The 15,450-nt window shown below is 36.1% G+C and overlaps 1 protein-coding gene across 1 annotated transcript; it reads left to right on the top strand.

Annotated features, from left to right (window-relative positions):
* The first annotated feature begins 6,447 nt into the window (after positions 1-6,447).
* On the top strand, positions 6,448-12,824 carry Lect2 (leukocyte cell derived chemotaxin 2). Its single transcript, XM_015488588.2, has 4 exons — positions 6,448-6,726; positions 8,304-8,400; positions 9,908-10,053; positions 12,536-12,824. Exons 1-4 carry the CDS (start codon positions 6,681-6,683, stop codon positions 12,700-12,702), a joined length of 456 nt encoding a protein of 151 aa, XP_015344074.1. The 5' UTR covers positions 6,448-6,680; the 3' UTR covers positions 12,703-12,824.
* Positions 12,825-15,450: the final 2,626 nt, after the last annotated feature.

Genomic DNA, 15,450 nt, shown 5'->3' with positions numbered 1-15,450 from the left:
TCCACCACACTTTTTCACCATGATATTCTGCCTTACCTTGAGCCCTGAGACATGGAGGCAGCTGTCTATGACTAAGAACCTCTGAAACTATGAGCCCCCAAATAAACTTTTCCTCCTCTAAAATTGTTATTGTCAGGTCTTTTAGCAGGAAAAAAAAAAACTGACCAAAACAAATGGTCACTGAGCACTTGGAAAGATACTCAGCACCATCCATTATTAGAGAAATTAAAATCAAAATCACAATGAGATACCATGCCATGCCCACCAGGATTTCTGTATTAAAAAGACAGCTAATAACAAGTGTTGGTGAGAGTGTAGATTGATACAGCCACTTTAGAAAACAGTTTGACACTTCCTCAACACATTCAACACAGTGGTCTCATGCACCCTAGCAATTCTATTCCTAGGTCTATCCCCAAGACAGCTGAAATACATGTTCATATGAAAACATGAATGTTCATAGCAGCATTATTCATAATAGCCAAAGAAAAGTGGGCAACTCAATGTCTGTCAACTGATGGGTGGATAAGCAAAAGGTGGCATATTCATTCAATGGAATATTATCCAGATCAAAAAAAAAAAAGGAATAAAGTCCTGACACATGGGACTATATGGGTGAGCCTTGAAAACACTGTGTTAAGTGAAAGAAGACAGACACTAAAGGACTTATATGACATGATTCCATTCATAGGAAATATCCAGAACAAGTGAATCCATGGATAGAAAAGGCAAGTTAATAATTGCCAAGGGCCAAGGAAAGTAGAGAAGAGGGAGCAACTACTAATGTGTATGATTTTTCATTTTGGTATGATGAAAATATTCTGGAATGAGAAAGTGGTAAAAATTGTGTGACTTTATGAATAGATTTAAAAGCACTGAACTATGTACTTTAAAAGAATGCATTTTATCGTATATGAATTAAATCTCAATTTAAAGACACACATTTAACATATATAATGGTTCTTTCTTTTCTTCTTGCTCCATCCCCAAATTCTAAAGAAACATAGACACCCTGAGTGACCCTGCTTATTCTGTGGCTTTGTGTATTACATGACCTACCTCCAGGCACTCACAGTTGAAGGGCGTAGGCCCAGGGACATGAGAGGAAATCAAGGAGCCAGAGATTCACGGTTCCATTTAGTGACACCCAGGGGGAAACATTCTCTATGCCATTTCTTCATGGGAAAAGAAATTGATTTGACACGGGACCACAAAACTGGTTAGAAAAGCTCTTAAAAATCTTTGCTTTTTTTGCTCCCGTTCCATATTCACTAAAACACTTTCCTAAGACTTGTAACACCAGAATGTACATGTATTCCACCATTATAGAGGAATCATTTCCACTGAGAATCCTATCATCTATTACCTTAGAATCATCTATCTATGATCTACCTACCTACCTACCTACCTACCTATTATCTACCATCTATCTATCATTTCTGTGCTCATTTATTTGGTCTCTAGTAACTTTATGTATTGTTCTCCTGGAGTCTGAGACTGGGACACAGAAAACTAAGGGCTGGTCTCTGAATTAGGTAAATTCACCTTCATCAGAGATGGCCAGTAGATTTGAACCTCAACACATTAACATTTCAGAAATATTCTGTGCTGTACAAGATCCTGGGGACATGTATACATTTAGTTTGACAGATTTCCATGCTTGATTATTAATGTCTATTTTGGACAGATGATACCATCATGCATGAGAGATCGGGTTTATCACATTCTCATGTTCTGCATATGTGCCAACCAGACATAGATAACTCTCCTTCAGGGTCACTAGCCAGAAAACCTCTAACAACATCTCCCAAAATTAAAGTCTGCATTATACATGGAACAAAGTTGCCCTGCATACACAGTATATGTTTTATAAAGGGCCAAAGCAGTCCACTTTCTGTAGCTTATGACTTAATTTAAAATAAATCAAACCTAATGCCCACTCTGCTGCAGGGGTCACAACCTGGTGTCTGTTACTCATTCCATCAATAAAAAAGAAAATAGCTTGCTGAAAAAAAAAAAAGCTTCTTTAGATTCTAGAATAAGTCAACAACCCCATATATTAGAAAACATAGGAATGAGTCTATTCCCTATGTAAAATTTTTTTTTGTAATCAAATCCTCTCTTTCATCTCCAAGAATGTTGATGACCTATGTTTCATATTTTTAATTATTTCCATTCTCTCTCTCAGCTGATGGTTTGTGTTTGTAGCAGGATGCAGAGTGGGCCAGGTAGACGAATGATTTACACGTTTTCAAATCAGGGATGGAAGATACTAAACCAGGGATGATGACTGAGCTAAGGCTCCCACTAGCCAAAACATGTGCATTATAACATCTTTTCTCTCTAACCATCATTATGCAACTTTAGTAGAGTGGTTCTGGCCTTATTTCTGGTTTCTGAATGCATTTGGTTAGTAAGTCAGGGACTTAACACAGCCTACTGTTTCTAGGTAGGTTCCTCCCCATGAACCCCAGGAAGAGGAGAAAGGGAGGCAGCCAGGTGTGTTTGGTCAGGTCACCCAGGCCAATAACCCTTTGCAAAGCACATTGACCCCATCCTTTTCACAAAGGCTAGATCAAAGATCCTAGAGATCAAAGATTGGGATTTCCATACCCTCTCACATATTATTCCCACAGTTAAGTAAAACCAAAATGGTTTTATGTAAATATGTCAAATGGAAGCTCCAGACATGCCCAATACTTTACTCTTCTGCTATTTAGTAGTCTGTTAAAAAAAGACTTTAGTCTTTTCCTGCATTTTACTTTTAGTGCTATGCTCTAGTTGAAGACAGCACACGTTTAGTAAAATACTGATACCCTAAGAGACAAGTTAAAGAGAAATAGATCTATATTTATATCTCTATCTATCTATCTGCTTTTCTTGCAAATTTGTGTGAGGTATATATACATATACATAATGGTAATGGTGATTTGCTTTATATTTTTCTGCATTTTGGTGTAATTTTTGTAATAAGAATGTGTCACTTATATCATAACACTCAATATAACTACTCCTTAAAAACCTATAGAGAAATTAAAAACAAAATGACACAATTAGCCTTAAGAGAGGAAAAATAAATGCTTTCTTGGCCGATGGCTTAGCAGAGAGATATAACTGAAATAAGAAAAACAATTGACCAGATACATGGCTGCCTATCCAACTTATACTATCAATAAGTTTGCCTCTTTCCAAAAATGCTTGCTTTGTCACTTTGATAGGTGAAAAACTGTGCCTCATTCTGGCTTATGACTGTTCATTATAAGTGAAATAGAACATATTTTCAAATGCTTCTTGGTAAGTTGTATTTCTTCTTCTATGAAAGTCTATTGATATCATTTGCTTATTTTTCTATCAGCTTCCTTATGTCTTTGACTTTTCTGCTTTAGTACTGGAGATTGAACCCAGAGGCATTCTACCACTGAGCTCACACGGAGCACTTTTACTTTTTGTGACAGGGCTTTGCTGATTTGCTGAGGTTGGCCTTGAACTTGCAGTTCTCCTGCCTCAGCCTCCCAAGTAGTTAGAATGACAGACATGAAAGGCATGTACCATCAAGTCCAGCACTTCTTTTACTTCTTAAGAATTCTCAGTATCTAAGGGAGATGAGTACTTCATCGGTTATGTCATATGTGTTAGAGGTATTTTTCCCAGATTATTATCTTTTTTTTTTTTTTGGTACCAGGGATTGAACTCAGGGGCACTCAACCACTGAGACACATCCTCAGCCCTATTTTGCATTTGATTTAGAGACAAGTCTCACTAAGATGCTGAGGCTGGCTTTGAACTTGCAATCCTCCTGCCTTAGCCTCTGGAGCTGCTGGGATCACAGGTGTGCACTACCGCGCCCATTATCTTTTTTGACTCTGAGTAGAAAACTGTTTGCCTTGAAGAAGTTTTTTTGTTTGTTTTGTTTTTTAATTTTATTAACTACAATACATTAGCAAATGGTTCTTTTATAGCTTCTAGGAGGTTGGACATTCTTTGAAAGGCCTAACCTATTCCAAGACCATTAAAAATCTTTCATTCAAAATTTGTGAATTTCTTAATATAAGGTTTCCCTCCCTTTCTTCTTTCCTTCCTCTCTCCCTCCCTTCACTCCTCCCTGACTCTCTCCCTCTTTTCTTTCTCCTCCTCCTCTTTCTCTGCCCCCTTCTTCTTCTCCTTCCTCTCCTTCTTCTTTGTGTGTCTACACATAGAAGTGTTCGGTTCATAATTTTACACTTATAGAAAAGTTGATAAACCAAGAATTCTTTTTTAAAATTAAATTGCATTTTTATTTGTTCTAATTAGTTATACATGATAGCAGAATACATTTCGATTCATTACACACAAATGGAGCACAACTTTTCATTTCTCCGGTTGCACACGGTGTAGAGTCATAACACATGTGCAGTCATACATGTATCTAGGGTAATTATGTTCATCTCATTCCACCATCTTTCCTGCCCCCATGTCCCCTCCTCTTCCTTCCTTCCCCTTTGCCTAATCAAATTTCCTCCACCACATTATGGGTCAGTATCCACTTATCAGAGAAAATAGCCTTTAGTTTTTTGAAATTGGCTTATTTCACTTATCATGATGTTCTCCAACTCCATCCATTTACCTGCAAATGCCATAATTTTATTCTTTTAATGCTGAGTTATATAACATTGTGATTCTTTATGTTTATCACCCACCTTCCATCAATGTTAACATCTTGTGATTGATTTTTTTTAAAAACTTTAAATTTGACATGTGAAACTTAGTTTGTGTTGCTGGTTTTTCTACTTCCTTTGACCTTGAAAAGTTATTTTTGTGTTTACTAACCAATTTTATTTTGTAAATATTCTATCATGATAATTTCATCATCTTTGGACCTTGGTATTTTTCATGTAAATTAGTGTGAGAAGTATATTTAAATATGTTAATTTTTGTTACATACAAATTCAACTTTTCTATCTTGAAAAAAAGAGAGAAACGTTTGGTTCACTTTGATGGTTGAATCAAGATTTTACATCTTGCCAGATTTTATCTCAATAATATTTATGGATGACTTAGCTTCTCCCTAATAGTCCGAAGTGGTACTTTTATCCTGTACTACATACTGTGTGCATCTGTGTCTGTCTCTGAATACCATTTTATTCCCATAATTTATGCTTTTTTTCAGTACAGTGACTCAGTTCTGTGACATTCAATGTGTTGATATTCTGCACTGTCCACATTATAAGCCGTGAAGGGTGATTGAAGTCCTGGGTGGTGCACACTCTAACTGGCACTGTTGGCTAGTGTTGCATAGCCCACCATCCCAGCCTCAGCGGCATCGCACGACCATAGTTATCGCTCACACTTTTATGGGCTGTGCTGGGCTGGCTCACTGGGTGGCCCTGCTTCATGTGGCTTTGGTCTTCTTCTCAGGGCAGCAGGTTGGGCTGGGAATGTGCTCCTCGCAGCAATGGCAGAACACAAGAAGGTGAGTGTGAGGACAAAGGCCATCAGGGCCCAGGCCTACGAATGTGCTCTTACCTCTGTTCCACTTTACTGGTTAAAGACACATTGCTGACCTAAAATCCAGGGTTGAGAACATCCCCTCTCACCCTGATGAGACACAGCAAGGGTGAGGATGCAGAGAGGGTGAAGATTTGGGGCCACAGTCCCAACCTTCTACAGCAAAATATTTACTTAAATGAGAATGTTTCCACAGAAGATTCTAGGTCTCATCTACTTATAAGGATTGAAAAGGGCTGCTAAGGTATATTTGAAACATACAGAACACTGAAGTGCACAGAAAAGTACAAAGAGAACTCAACATCTATGTATCTGTCTTCAATAATTAACAAATTAATATTTTCCCATATTTGCTTCTGATCTTTTTTCAAAAATAAAATATTTTAGAGTTTAAATACTCTGTATATTCTCCACAGTTTCATTTCTCTCCTTTTTTGTTTATTTACAGTATATGCGATATTCATGAATATTAAAACTTTGCTATTGAAATAAATGTCAGAATACAATATGTATACATACTACTAAAACAACTGTTTAATTCAGTTGTACATTTAGAGATATAACTGTGCTAATACATAGAGATTGTCTTTATTTAAACTGGTACACTCCATTATATGACTCTACCATAGTTCATATATCTTTTCTCCTACTGATGGATGCTATGCATGTTGTATCCATCTATTACACAGATGAAATCTAACTGACATCTTAATAAAAAAAAAACCCTAAGGGATATATGGAAGAATATGTTATGAAGGGTCATACATTATTAATGATCAATTCTCTTCTGAAATATGTGCTACTCAAGAAATGAATAAAAGATCTACAGATAGTAGTAAATATACTGTTATTCACATATATATTCTCTTCCCAACCACAGCCACAAAGACCATCAATCTGCACCTAGTCTTATCATTTCCTGTTAATATTTAGTCAGTATTTCCAATAAAGCTGGCTGCTTCTTCAGATCAAAGGCTTTTATATGGTCCTAAGTGTCAAATCACTATCCATGGGATATTAGAAGTTGGTTTGTTCCATTCTATTTTCTGTGTCTCACACCAAATTAAAAGAAATCAGAGAGACAGAATTATAAGACTAAAGAGGCCGAAAATATTCATTCAAACTTGAATATTCTTCAAAGAGAGCGTGGGGGCAATTCTAATTAGAGGAAGAAACATAAGGGAAGCAAAAGCCAGATGTTTTCCACAAGGGTCCTCCTTTCAGCGGCTTTGATTTCCACTGGTAAGTTGAAAGTACAATTTTTAGAACTTTGGCTAATTTTTAAAAACTTATTTCCTGGGCAGATTTAAAAGTCATTAGTAGCACAATTGCAAAAGAAACTTATGTATTAGTTACTAAAAGTGGGATAGGAAAAATATATGTTTTTTGGGGGGGTTGATGATCTCTAATATTCTAGTTCTTTCTTTCTTTCTCTCTTTCTTTCTCTCTTTCTTTCTTTCTTTCTTGTTGATGTAACTTTATTTTATTTATTTATATGTGGTGCTGAGGATCAAACCCAGTGCCTTATATAGGCAAGCGCTCTGCTACTGAGCCACAACCCCAGCCCAATGTTCTGGTTCTTTAATGAAGGAAAACTACAGTGGAAGTGGAAAGACTTTCAGAAAAGCCTTTCAAACTTGATCTATGATTTAATTGGGACAAAACAGAAAATGAAAAGTTTAAGAACTGGATTTAGAAAATTCCTGATATAAAGACTGGTGTGGATTGGTACAAAAGCAATGCACCCTTAATGTTCATAGCAAGAAAGAAAAATGAACAGATTAATAATTGTCTACTATATGTCTCAATTCCGAAGGATAAATACTAGTTGCAGAAGTAATGGTATTATGTATCTGGATCAGGGTGTTGATTTGAAGCTTTACCTCCAAGGTGGAAGACTTCTGATGTCCATGTTTTAAAAGTATATTAAAGAAAACACTTACTGACAATATTCTGTAGCTTCAAAGAAAAATCAATCATCAAATTTACAGGTTCTTGTTTTTGCTTCTGCTTTTGTTAGTTTCAAAGTGAAAGGCTGAGTTTGCTAACTCAGTTCTGTGAATGCTAATATTAAAAAATCAGGAAATTTAATTCAATTGGCAATTTATCAAGTGCTTACTAAGAGACAAGTTGCACTTAAAGTTTGCACAAAGTACATTGAGAAAGAAAATTCCATGTTTTTCTTCCTCATAACTTTTCATAGAGTTGCTTTTATTTCCGCCCCTCCCTCTCTTCTGACCTCCCTCTAGATGAAATTGCTTTGACATTTTAGATTATTTCTAGAATCTTCTTCTTCCATGTCCACAAATATGACAGATTTATTTAGTGTTGAATAAACTTGGCTCGTTCAAGTATGTTTTGCCCTTAATTCAAACATTTGCTTGGATTTGATTATTAGAACAAACCATAAAGCAGCATTTCAAAGTTCTTTTAGAATTTCTGAAGCTGGTTCTTTGAGCTATGTTGTTTGCTTGTTTTTACTTAACTTAAACATAGTGGTCCCCATGCCAGGTAATGAGCAAAAAAAATTTGAAAAGTACAATTTACACCATTTATTAGTGAATAATTTGAAACAAGTTATAATGATGAAGCTTATACATAAATAAACACTTTATGTGCCACATAACAGAATTCTGTGGCTACAGAAAAAGTCAGTTTTACATATGAATCAGGACACAAAATTCTGTAAGAAAGAGTCTCCCAGAAACCACAGAAAGTTAGGCAAAAAGTGTAGTGAAAAAGACTTCTTAGCATCCCTGGGAGGCCATAGGCAAATGGAGGCTGGGGAGATCTAAGGCTTTCATGGTTCTCCTTTTCAGCACTGGCTGGGCCATGGGCTAACATATGTGCAGGCAAGCATTCCAATGAGATCCGGACATGTGACAGCCACGGCTGTGGACAGTACTCTGCTCAAAGGTATGGGGTTTGAAAATACCCACCAGTCTCTAGCTACTCACCTCTTTTCTTAGTGTCCTTTCCCATGTTTCCTTGAGGGCTCATGAGTATCCCCCTTCAGGCAGTCTAAAAACCCAGAGACGTGTGTGTAACACCACGGTCTTTGGAGCAACTTCTAAGAACTCTGCTTTAAGTAAGGGTTTTGAATGGGGGAAAGATCACAAAATAAGAAAAAGAGAAGGGAATAAACACAATGTTTCCCTCTCAACCTCTCTACACATTGATTTTTCTCACCTGGCTTCCCAAGGGTGAAAATCAAACATTGTGTTTTAAAGATAAGGAACTTGAACTGAGGTACCAAAGTGTTAGTCCCATCAAATCCAGTTGGAGATGGTGAAGGTTCTGCCTGAATTCAAGCTTTTGGATTCTTTTCCACCAAGCCCATTATAACTGACTCAGGCTCTGGAATTTGAATGTTAGAGGCTGATCCCAAGCAGGTAAGAAAGTGTCTCAATCCATTCCAGACAACGAGAAACTGAGCTGTGCTGTTTGTGAACTCATGAATGTTCAATAACACATACTACCTGGGAAGAGGTGGCACTGTCTGAGGTAATAGCCATGTGTCCAGTTGTATTTGTGATCTCCATCCTACTTGAAGCGGAACTCTCACTTTTTCAGATGCTAATTACAAAGCAACCTCAAATACCTGAGATAGGGCTAATATGGGAAATATGGGAAAATGGCCTCTGGATTGCCAAAATGAGGATTCAGTTAAAATCTTAACTTAATTCTAAAGTTTATACATACTGGACCTATACCACAACAACTTCTTGGTTCTTCACTTGGATCAATGTTACTTTACAGATAATTCTAACAATTCTGGTGAATCTAATTGCTTGGCAGTGATCTATTGAAAGGAGAGGAGCCTGGAGGGAGCAGGCATAGTGAGAACAGTGGAAAGCCAGAACTGAGGGCTTGCTAGAGACAGACTCAAGCAACCTCACAATCTGGAATCATTTTGTGTTTGTGCTCCACACAGTTTAACAAACCCAGGAGGCATCAGTCACGGCATTAAAATACCACGTGCAATAAATGATGTTTACCATGACTTGTCACTGAGAGAAAAATAAGACTAGGGTAACATGTGATATTTTTATGATAAGTTCTCATAAAAAGACAACTCTTTTCTAAATGGTCTTGAAGAGGTCAAGCCATAAAACTTATTTACATGTACTGTCTCATTTCCCTAAAATGCCATATAATAATAATAGCTAATATTTGTTTAAGACTCACCATGTATCAAGTACTATTTTAAATGCTTTAATCTTTACATCATGGTTATTATGACCTACAGGGAGAGAGGTTAAAATTTGGCTAAACAGAGTGAGGAATCCTAGAACATCCCAACATGTTTTGGCAGCTTCAATTTTAGATACCCTAGACTGGGAATAGTGGGCTGAAACCATGTTCGTGGGCAATAGTATCCTAGGGCAGCTACTCAATCTGCTGGACCTTCTTTATATCCTAGAAATCAGAGACCTCATCAGGGCGTGGATGTCCTGTGTTCTGATGGATCTACCGTGTATGCACCATTCACTGGAATGATCATGGGCCAGGAGAAACCGTACAAAAACAAAAATGCCATTAATAATGGTCTTCGGCTCTCTGGAAGAGGTAAGAGGGTGATGCACAGACCTGGGACCCCTACCGATGCTTATTTACTTAATGTAGGTTTCATACATACTAGTTTTGTACTTATTTCAAAATTATAAAACCTAGGACATAAAGGATATAACAAACCAAAACAGCTGATGCATTTCAAAAGTGTTCTAGTACCTTCCCCCAAAGCTTCTGCTTTATGCACACATTCCACCAAACTCTATAGCTCATTGAAGGGGTTTCTTTCTGTGGCTTAAGTAGTTTTGCTTTAAAAAAAATCTATTAATCATAATGGATAGAAACTTTTATTTACCAGTATTTTTAAAAGTTGACATTTCTGAAAGATTTTAATGTGAAATATTTCCAGAGGCTTTTATAAGTTCTAGGTAAAGCAGGTCTACTGGTACTCCAGACATTGGATTTGTTTTTTAATTCTTTCAAAGTATAATATACATGCAAAAAGGTGCAAAATACACAAACATACAGTTCCGTGAATTGTTGCAAACTTGTATTACATCAAGACAGAACTTGTCCAGTCTCCCCAAAACCCCTGTGTTAGCTATTGCTCAGTTACTGCTCCCAGAGAGGACAATTGCTACCCTGGCTTCTAGTTTTGCTATTTTAGAAGATTGTATAAATAGCTACCCTAGAGGTTGAGATAGAAGGATCCCAAGTTCAAGGCCAGCATAGATAACTTAGCAAGACATTGTTTCAAAATAAAAAATAATAAAGGGTTGGGCTGCAGGTCAGTAGTGGAGGGCCTCTGGGTTCAATCCCCAGTACAGGGGTGGGTGGTGTGGGGAACATAGAATTAAACAGAATGCACTGTTTCCTGTGGGGTTTCTTCCATTCCACATCATACTTGTGATGATGCTCTGTTTAAATCCACGTTCACTCTTCCTCATGAGTGGCATTCCATTATGTGCATATACTTGTAGCTTCTCAGCTATTCTTTAGATGGGCATTTGGGTATTTTTCAGTTCTAGGTGATTGAGAAAATACTGCTAGGAACTTTCTTGTACCTTTTAATGAATATACATATGCATTCCTACTGCAGGTGAGATCAGAGGATATTCTCTCACCAAGGTTGTGAGGGAACCACATCTTTGAGGAGCTGTTTGGTGGCTGTCCTCTGCAGGCCCCAAATGACAGCAGAAGCAGTTGCCATAAAACTGGGTTCTCTGAAGAGGTGGCACTTAAGAGCCACAGTAGTCAGCATGGTCACCTAACAGGCAGCAGTGATGAAGCAGTAATTCAGATTCATCTGAACCTCAGAGATTTGTGGTATTGGCTCATTTATCATGGTAACACCAGAACTGAATGGATGGGCAGCCTATTGGAATCTTGCTCTTTTTGAGAAAATATCTAGATCTCATGATCAAAATTCTGACTTTAATCATCACAATAGTGGGTTACAATCTCCAGCCAGTTCCCAGACTTGAGCCAGTTCAGTCCCAGAGCCCCTTCAGTGAAAGAGAGTAATTTTGTATACTAAATCTTCCAAATGCATTGTGTATTTTATGCTGAAGCCCATCTTAATTCAGACTAGCTACATGGCCAATGCTGAATAGCCACAAGTAGCTAGTGGCTACCATATTGAATAACAAAATTCTATATAGCCTTTTTTTTTTTTCTTCTTGGCCCATTTTGACCCAGTTGCACTTAACAGAGTAATATGTTCAAGTCTGCCTTTATTAGTGTATTTCTATTTTTCCTTGCATATCTGTAGTCTTTGCTTCATATAGACGATTTCTGAGTTACTTAACACATGAATGTTTGTATCTTACTTATGAACCCCTGGCCATTACCAAATTACACCATTCTCTCTAGTCTTGTTTCAGTGCTTCTTGGCCTGAATTCTACTCTCTGGTAATAGGAACATAATTCTTGCTTTCTTGTTGCTTCCATTTGCTTAGTGAATCTTTCTCCAGTACTTTATTTTTAGCTTTTTCTATTCTTGTTTTATTTCACACAGCATAGAATTTGGTTTTACTTTTCAAGCTAATAGGAAATGTATTAAACAGACAAGCCCATTCACACTTACAGATATGAATTATATATTTAATCTCAACACTGTCATATTGTTTTATAAATATTGCATTGTACTATTTCTCTACTTGGTAGTTCTTTTGTTAAGTTTTTTTTTTGATATTTAGAAGTCTATATTTTTATTCCATAACCATTTTTATTTTTGAAGTCTAATAATTTTATCAGAATATGCTTTGGAATAATACTGTTTGGGGTCAATTTCCCACTACCTCATGTTCTCCTGCTACTGTTCTTCAATACCTCAATCAGAGTTCATTTGAGTCTATTCTCCTTTTTGCATATTGTAATTTTAGTCTTTTTACAGAATTGTCATTTTCTTCTATTCCTCCCAAGTTCATTCAACTGTATTTCTTTTAGGAAGTCATTTGTCCATTTCTGTTCTTATGTTTAAAATGTCTGATTCAAGGCTATTGAAGTCCAGATAATAACTATACTTATTTTCTTTTAGGTTTCTGTGTCAAAATTTTCTATATTAAGCCAATTAAGTACAAAGGTTCTATCAAGAAGGGAGAAAAACTGGGAACTCTTTTGCCCCTGCAGAAAGTTCATCCTGGCATACAGTCACACATACACATTGAAAACTGTGACTTAAGTGATCCTACTGCATACCTGTAAGCAGAAGACAAAGACAGATCTTCTAAATAGAAAGCCATCTTCTGAAAAACCTGGATGCGTATCTTGCTTCTCAAGAAATATGTGTTCAATCAGAAACATGATAAATGCAAGAAAGAAAACAATTTTGATTTTGACTCAGTTACTTTGATGTTTGGGTATGAACTAATTTCTGGGGGGCTCTCTGATCTTTCTGTAATCTTCAGGATCTTGGGTGGTTTAGGCTTCTCCATCCTGAAGACCTAGGATAAAAAAGTGAATTCAAGCAGTTTTCACTGTATTTTTTGACACCTTTGAAACTAGACTCTCTTCTGTGTGAAAAGTGAGAATGAGCCTGAAGGTCTTTCTATGGCATAAGAATGAAGAGTAGCTTATGATGCTAGCTGTGGTATATGCTTAATAAATATTAGTTGAATAAATTGGAGGCTTCTTTTGAGTTGAGGTAATAAAGATTTCAGCAGTACCCTTAGGCGTATCAAACTTGGTACAGGGAAAGCTGCTTATACATGTAAGAAAGGATATGCAGGTTCACATCCATGCTTTTCCATGCTATAAGTAACATATTTCTCAGGTAATAGACAATGGCATATTCCAGAAAGAAACATTCTAGGTGTCAGTGAAGCTGCACTTCAGAGAGTACTATACAAGAGAGATGAAAGCCTTTATCTGAAGCATCTTATGGTCAGTTGGCCTTATCGAGTCACATGCCTTATCTGTCACATCTACTTATTTACATGTTACTATGTATAATTATATTATTATATATCTATTATTCTACCTCAGTTATGTTGTGAAGTACAAAGAGGAAACAGTATCATACAAATGTCCAAAGGACCAAATGTAATTCTGGCTCCCTAGAAGTAAATTAGTCAATATGAGATGTGGAATTGCATTAATCATTTTGGAAACTTTCTTCATAGATTTTTGTTAAAAATTTTTTTTGAAATATAGAAAACTCCAGTAGAATAATTCCAGTATTACATGTAGAAATGTTAGAGGAAAAAATAATTAATTGAACCTTATCTCTGGAGAAATCACTCCATTTGTGTACTAGGTCTATATGTTAGAATGTTCAAGATATCACTATTTGTCAGAGCAAAATCCAAAACAGTCCAAATGCCCTTCAACAGTGAAAGAGATTTTTTTTAAAAAAAAACTGTGACAGCTACAGAATAAAATATAATAATCATAATAAATAACACCAATTAACAAAATAGATGAATTATAGAAATAACAATTTTGAGAAGTCAAAAAAATCACAAAGCATGGTATGGTTTTTATTAAGTCAAAACAAAATCAAAACAAAATTTCTAAGAACACATAGAGAGGTAGTAAATTAAAAAGGAAAGCAAAAAAATAATGAACACTAATTACCTTAGGACTAGGTATAGGAGAATCACATAGATTTTAGTTATTAACAATACTGCAGTTTTTCATTTGGGGGTAATTTCATGGGTTCTTACTACTATGAATGATATGTTATAGAGGCAACAGGACACTTCCTGTTCCTAATTGGCCAGGAAGAAGCCTAAATGATGATTCTCAGATAGCTGAGAATTTATGCTACACAACTAGCACTTTCTTGTATTCAGTTAAATACTTTCCTCTACTGTGTTATAACATTCAAAACATCTAATATAAGACCAGTAAGTTAAGAATTTATTTCTTGCTTGAAAAGAAAAACAACGTATCCAGTAGTGTCTAATTTGATGATCTCCCTTATTTATTTCCTTGGTACTCAATAACTTTAGGTTGTTTCCAGAAATCAAATTTCTTCCAAAAGATAAAATTTGTGCTCCTATTGAAGATACCAACAAGGAAATGGCACACAGTTTTTAAAGGCAATTTTAGAAGAGCCTTTAAAATATTTGAACCATGAAATTCATAATCACTCTTCCAGATAATCAACCTTCTGAGGTAGTGAAGAGGCAAAACATTGCTGGACGTAGGTACTGCTTTTAAAACCAAGCCCACCTGGAAATAAACTGCTTCTCCAAAGTAGAGCAAGAATGCCTTCTGCCCAGCATGCAAATATGTTCAGTGGAAATGCAAACTGTAGACTCAAGGATTTCTTTCTTAGGAAAAATTGGAATACAGCGCCCTCTGGTGCATTGTATCAAAGTGTTTATATCCCCTTATTTTCTGATTTGGATGTCATAATGTTTATTTAACTTTAGTTAAAGTTCAAATGACAGTGGAGTAGTAGTACTGAATAACTTAATTTTCCTTAGTAAAAGCGACTATAATAAATACTTCAAAAACTGGTGTCAAATACTACAGATTCATAAGGTGAATAAGATAAATTTTTATTTAAAAATGTTTTGAGTGAGCTGTACAAAATTAATTAAATAGAATAAGTGATCAATTTATTCAGTTATTTATTTTTGGCATTTAAGTAAACTTTTTATTGAAGTATAGTGTACATAGAGCAATAAGTTAATGAATTTTGATGGCCATGAATGTACCATAACCCCCAGTGAAAAATAAAACATTATCACCATCCCAGGAGCCCCTTTTTCTCTCCTCCGGTCACTTCCCATCCAAGAAAAATATCACCTTAATTCAAAAACCATATACCCACATCTTGTTTTTTGTTTCCATTTTTTCCATGTTTTTTATTGGTGCATTATAGTTGTACATAATGATGGATTTTTTGGTTACATATTCATACATGTACAAAATATAACAATATAATTTGGCCAGCATCACTCTCTTCCCTCTACCTTTCTTTTCCTTTTTCCTCTCTAGTTT

This window comes from Marmota marmota, unplaced genomic scaffold (genome assembly GCF_001458135.2).
Source record: "Marmota marmota marmota unplaced genomic scaffold, marMar, whole genome shotgun sequence".
NCBI classification, from domain to species: Eukaryota; Metazoa; Chordata; class Mammalia; order Rodentia; family Sciuridae; genus Marmota; species Marmota marmota.
Note: the sequence above shows the minus strand (reverse complement) of the source record. Positions and strands in the feature narration are given on the sequence as shown.

What these genes read in the sequence shown, in the direction of transcription:
- Lect2 (XM_015488588.2), top strand. Translation starts at nt 6,681, where the DNA reads ATGTTTTCCACAAGGGTCCTCCTTTCAGCGGCTTTGATTTCCACTG. An exon ending in AGCGGCTTTGATTTCCACTG is followed by an intron (nt 6,727 to 8,303) that starts GTAAGTTGAAAG and finishes TCTCCTTTTCAG; the next exon opens with CACTGGCTGGGCCATGGGCT. An exon ending in TCTTCGGCTCTCTGGAAGAG is followed by an intron (nt 10,054 to 12,535) that starts GTAAGAGGGTGA and finishes ATTTTCTTTTAG; the next exon opens with GTTTCTGTGTCAAAATTTTC.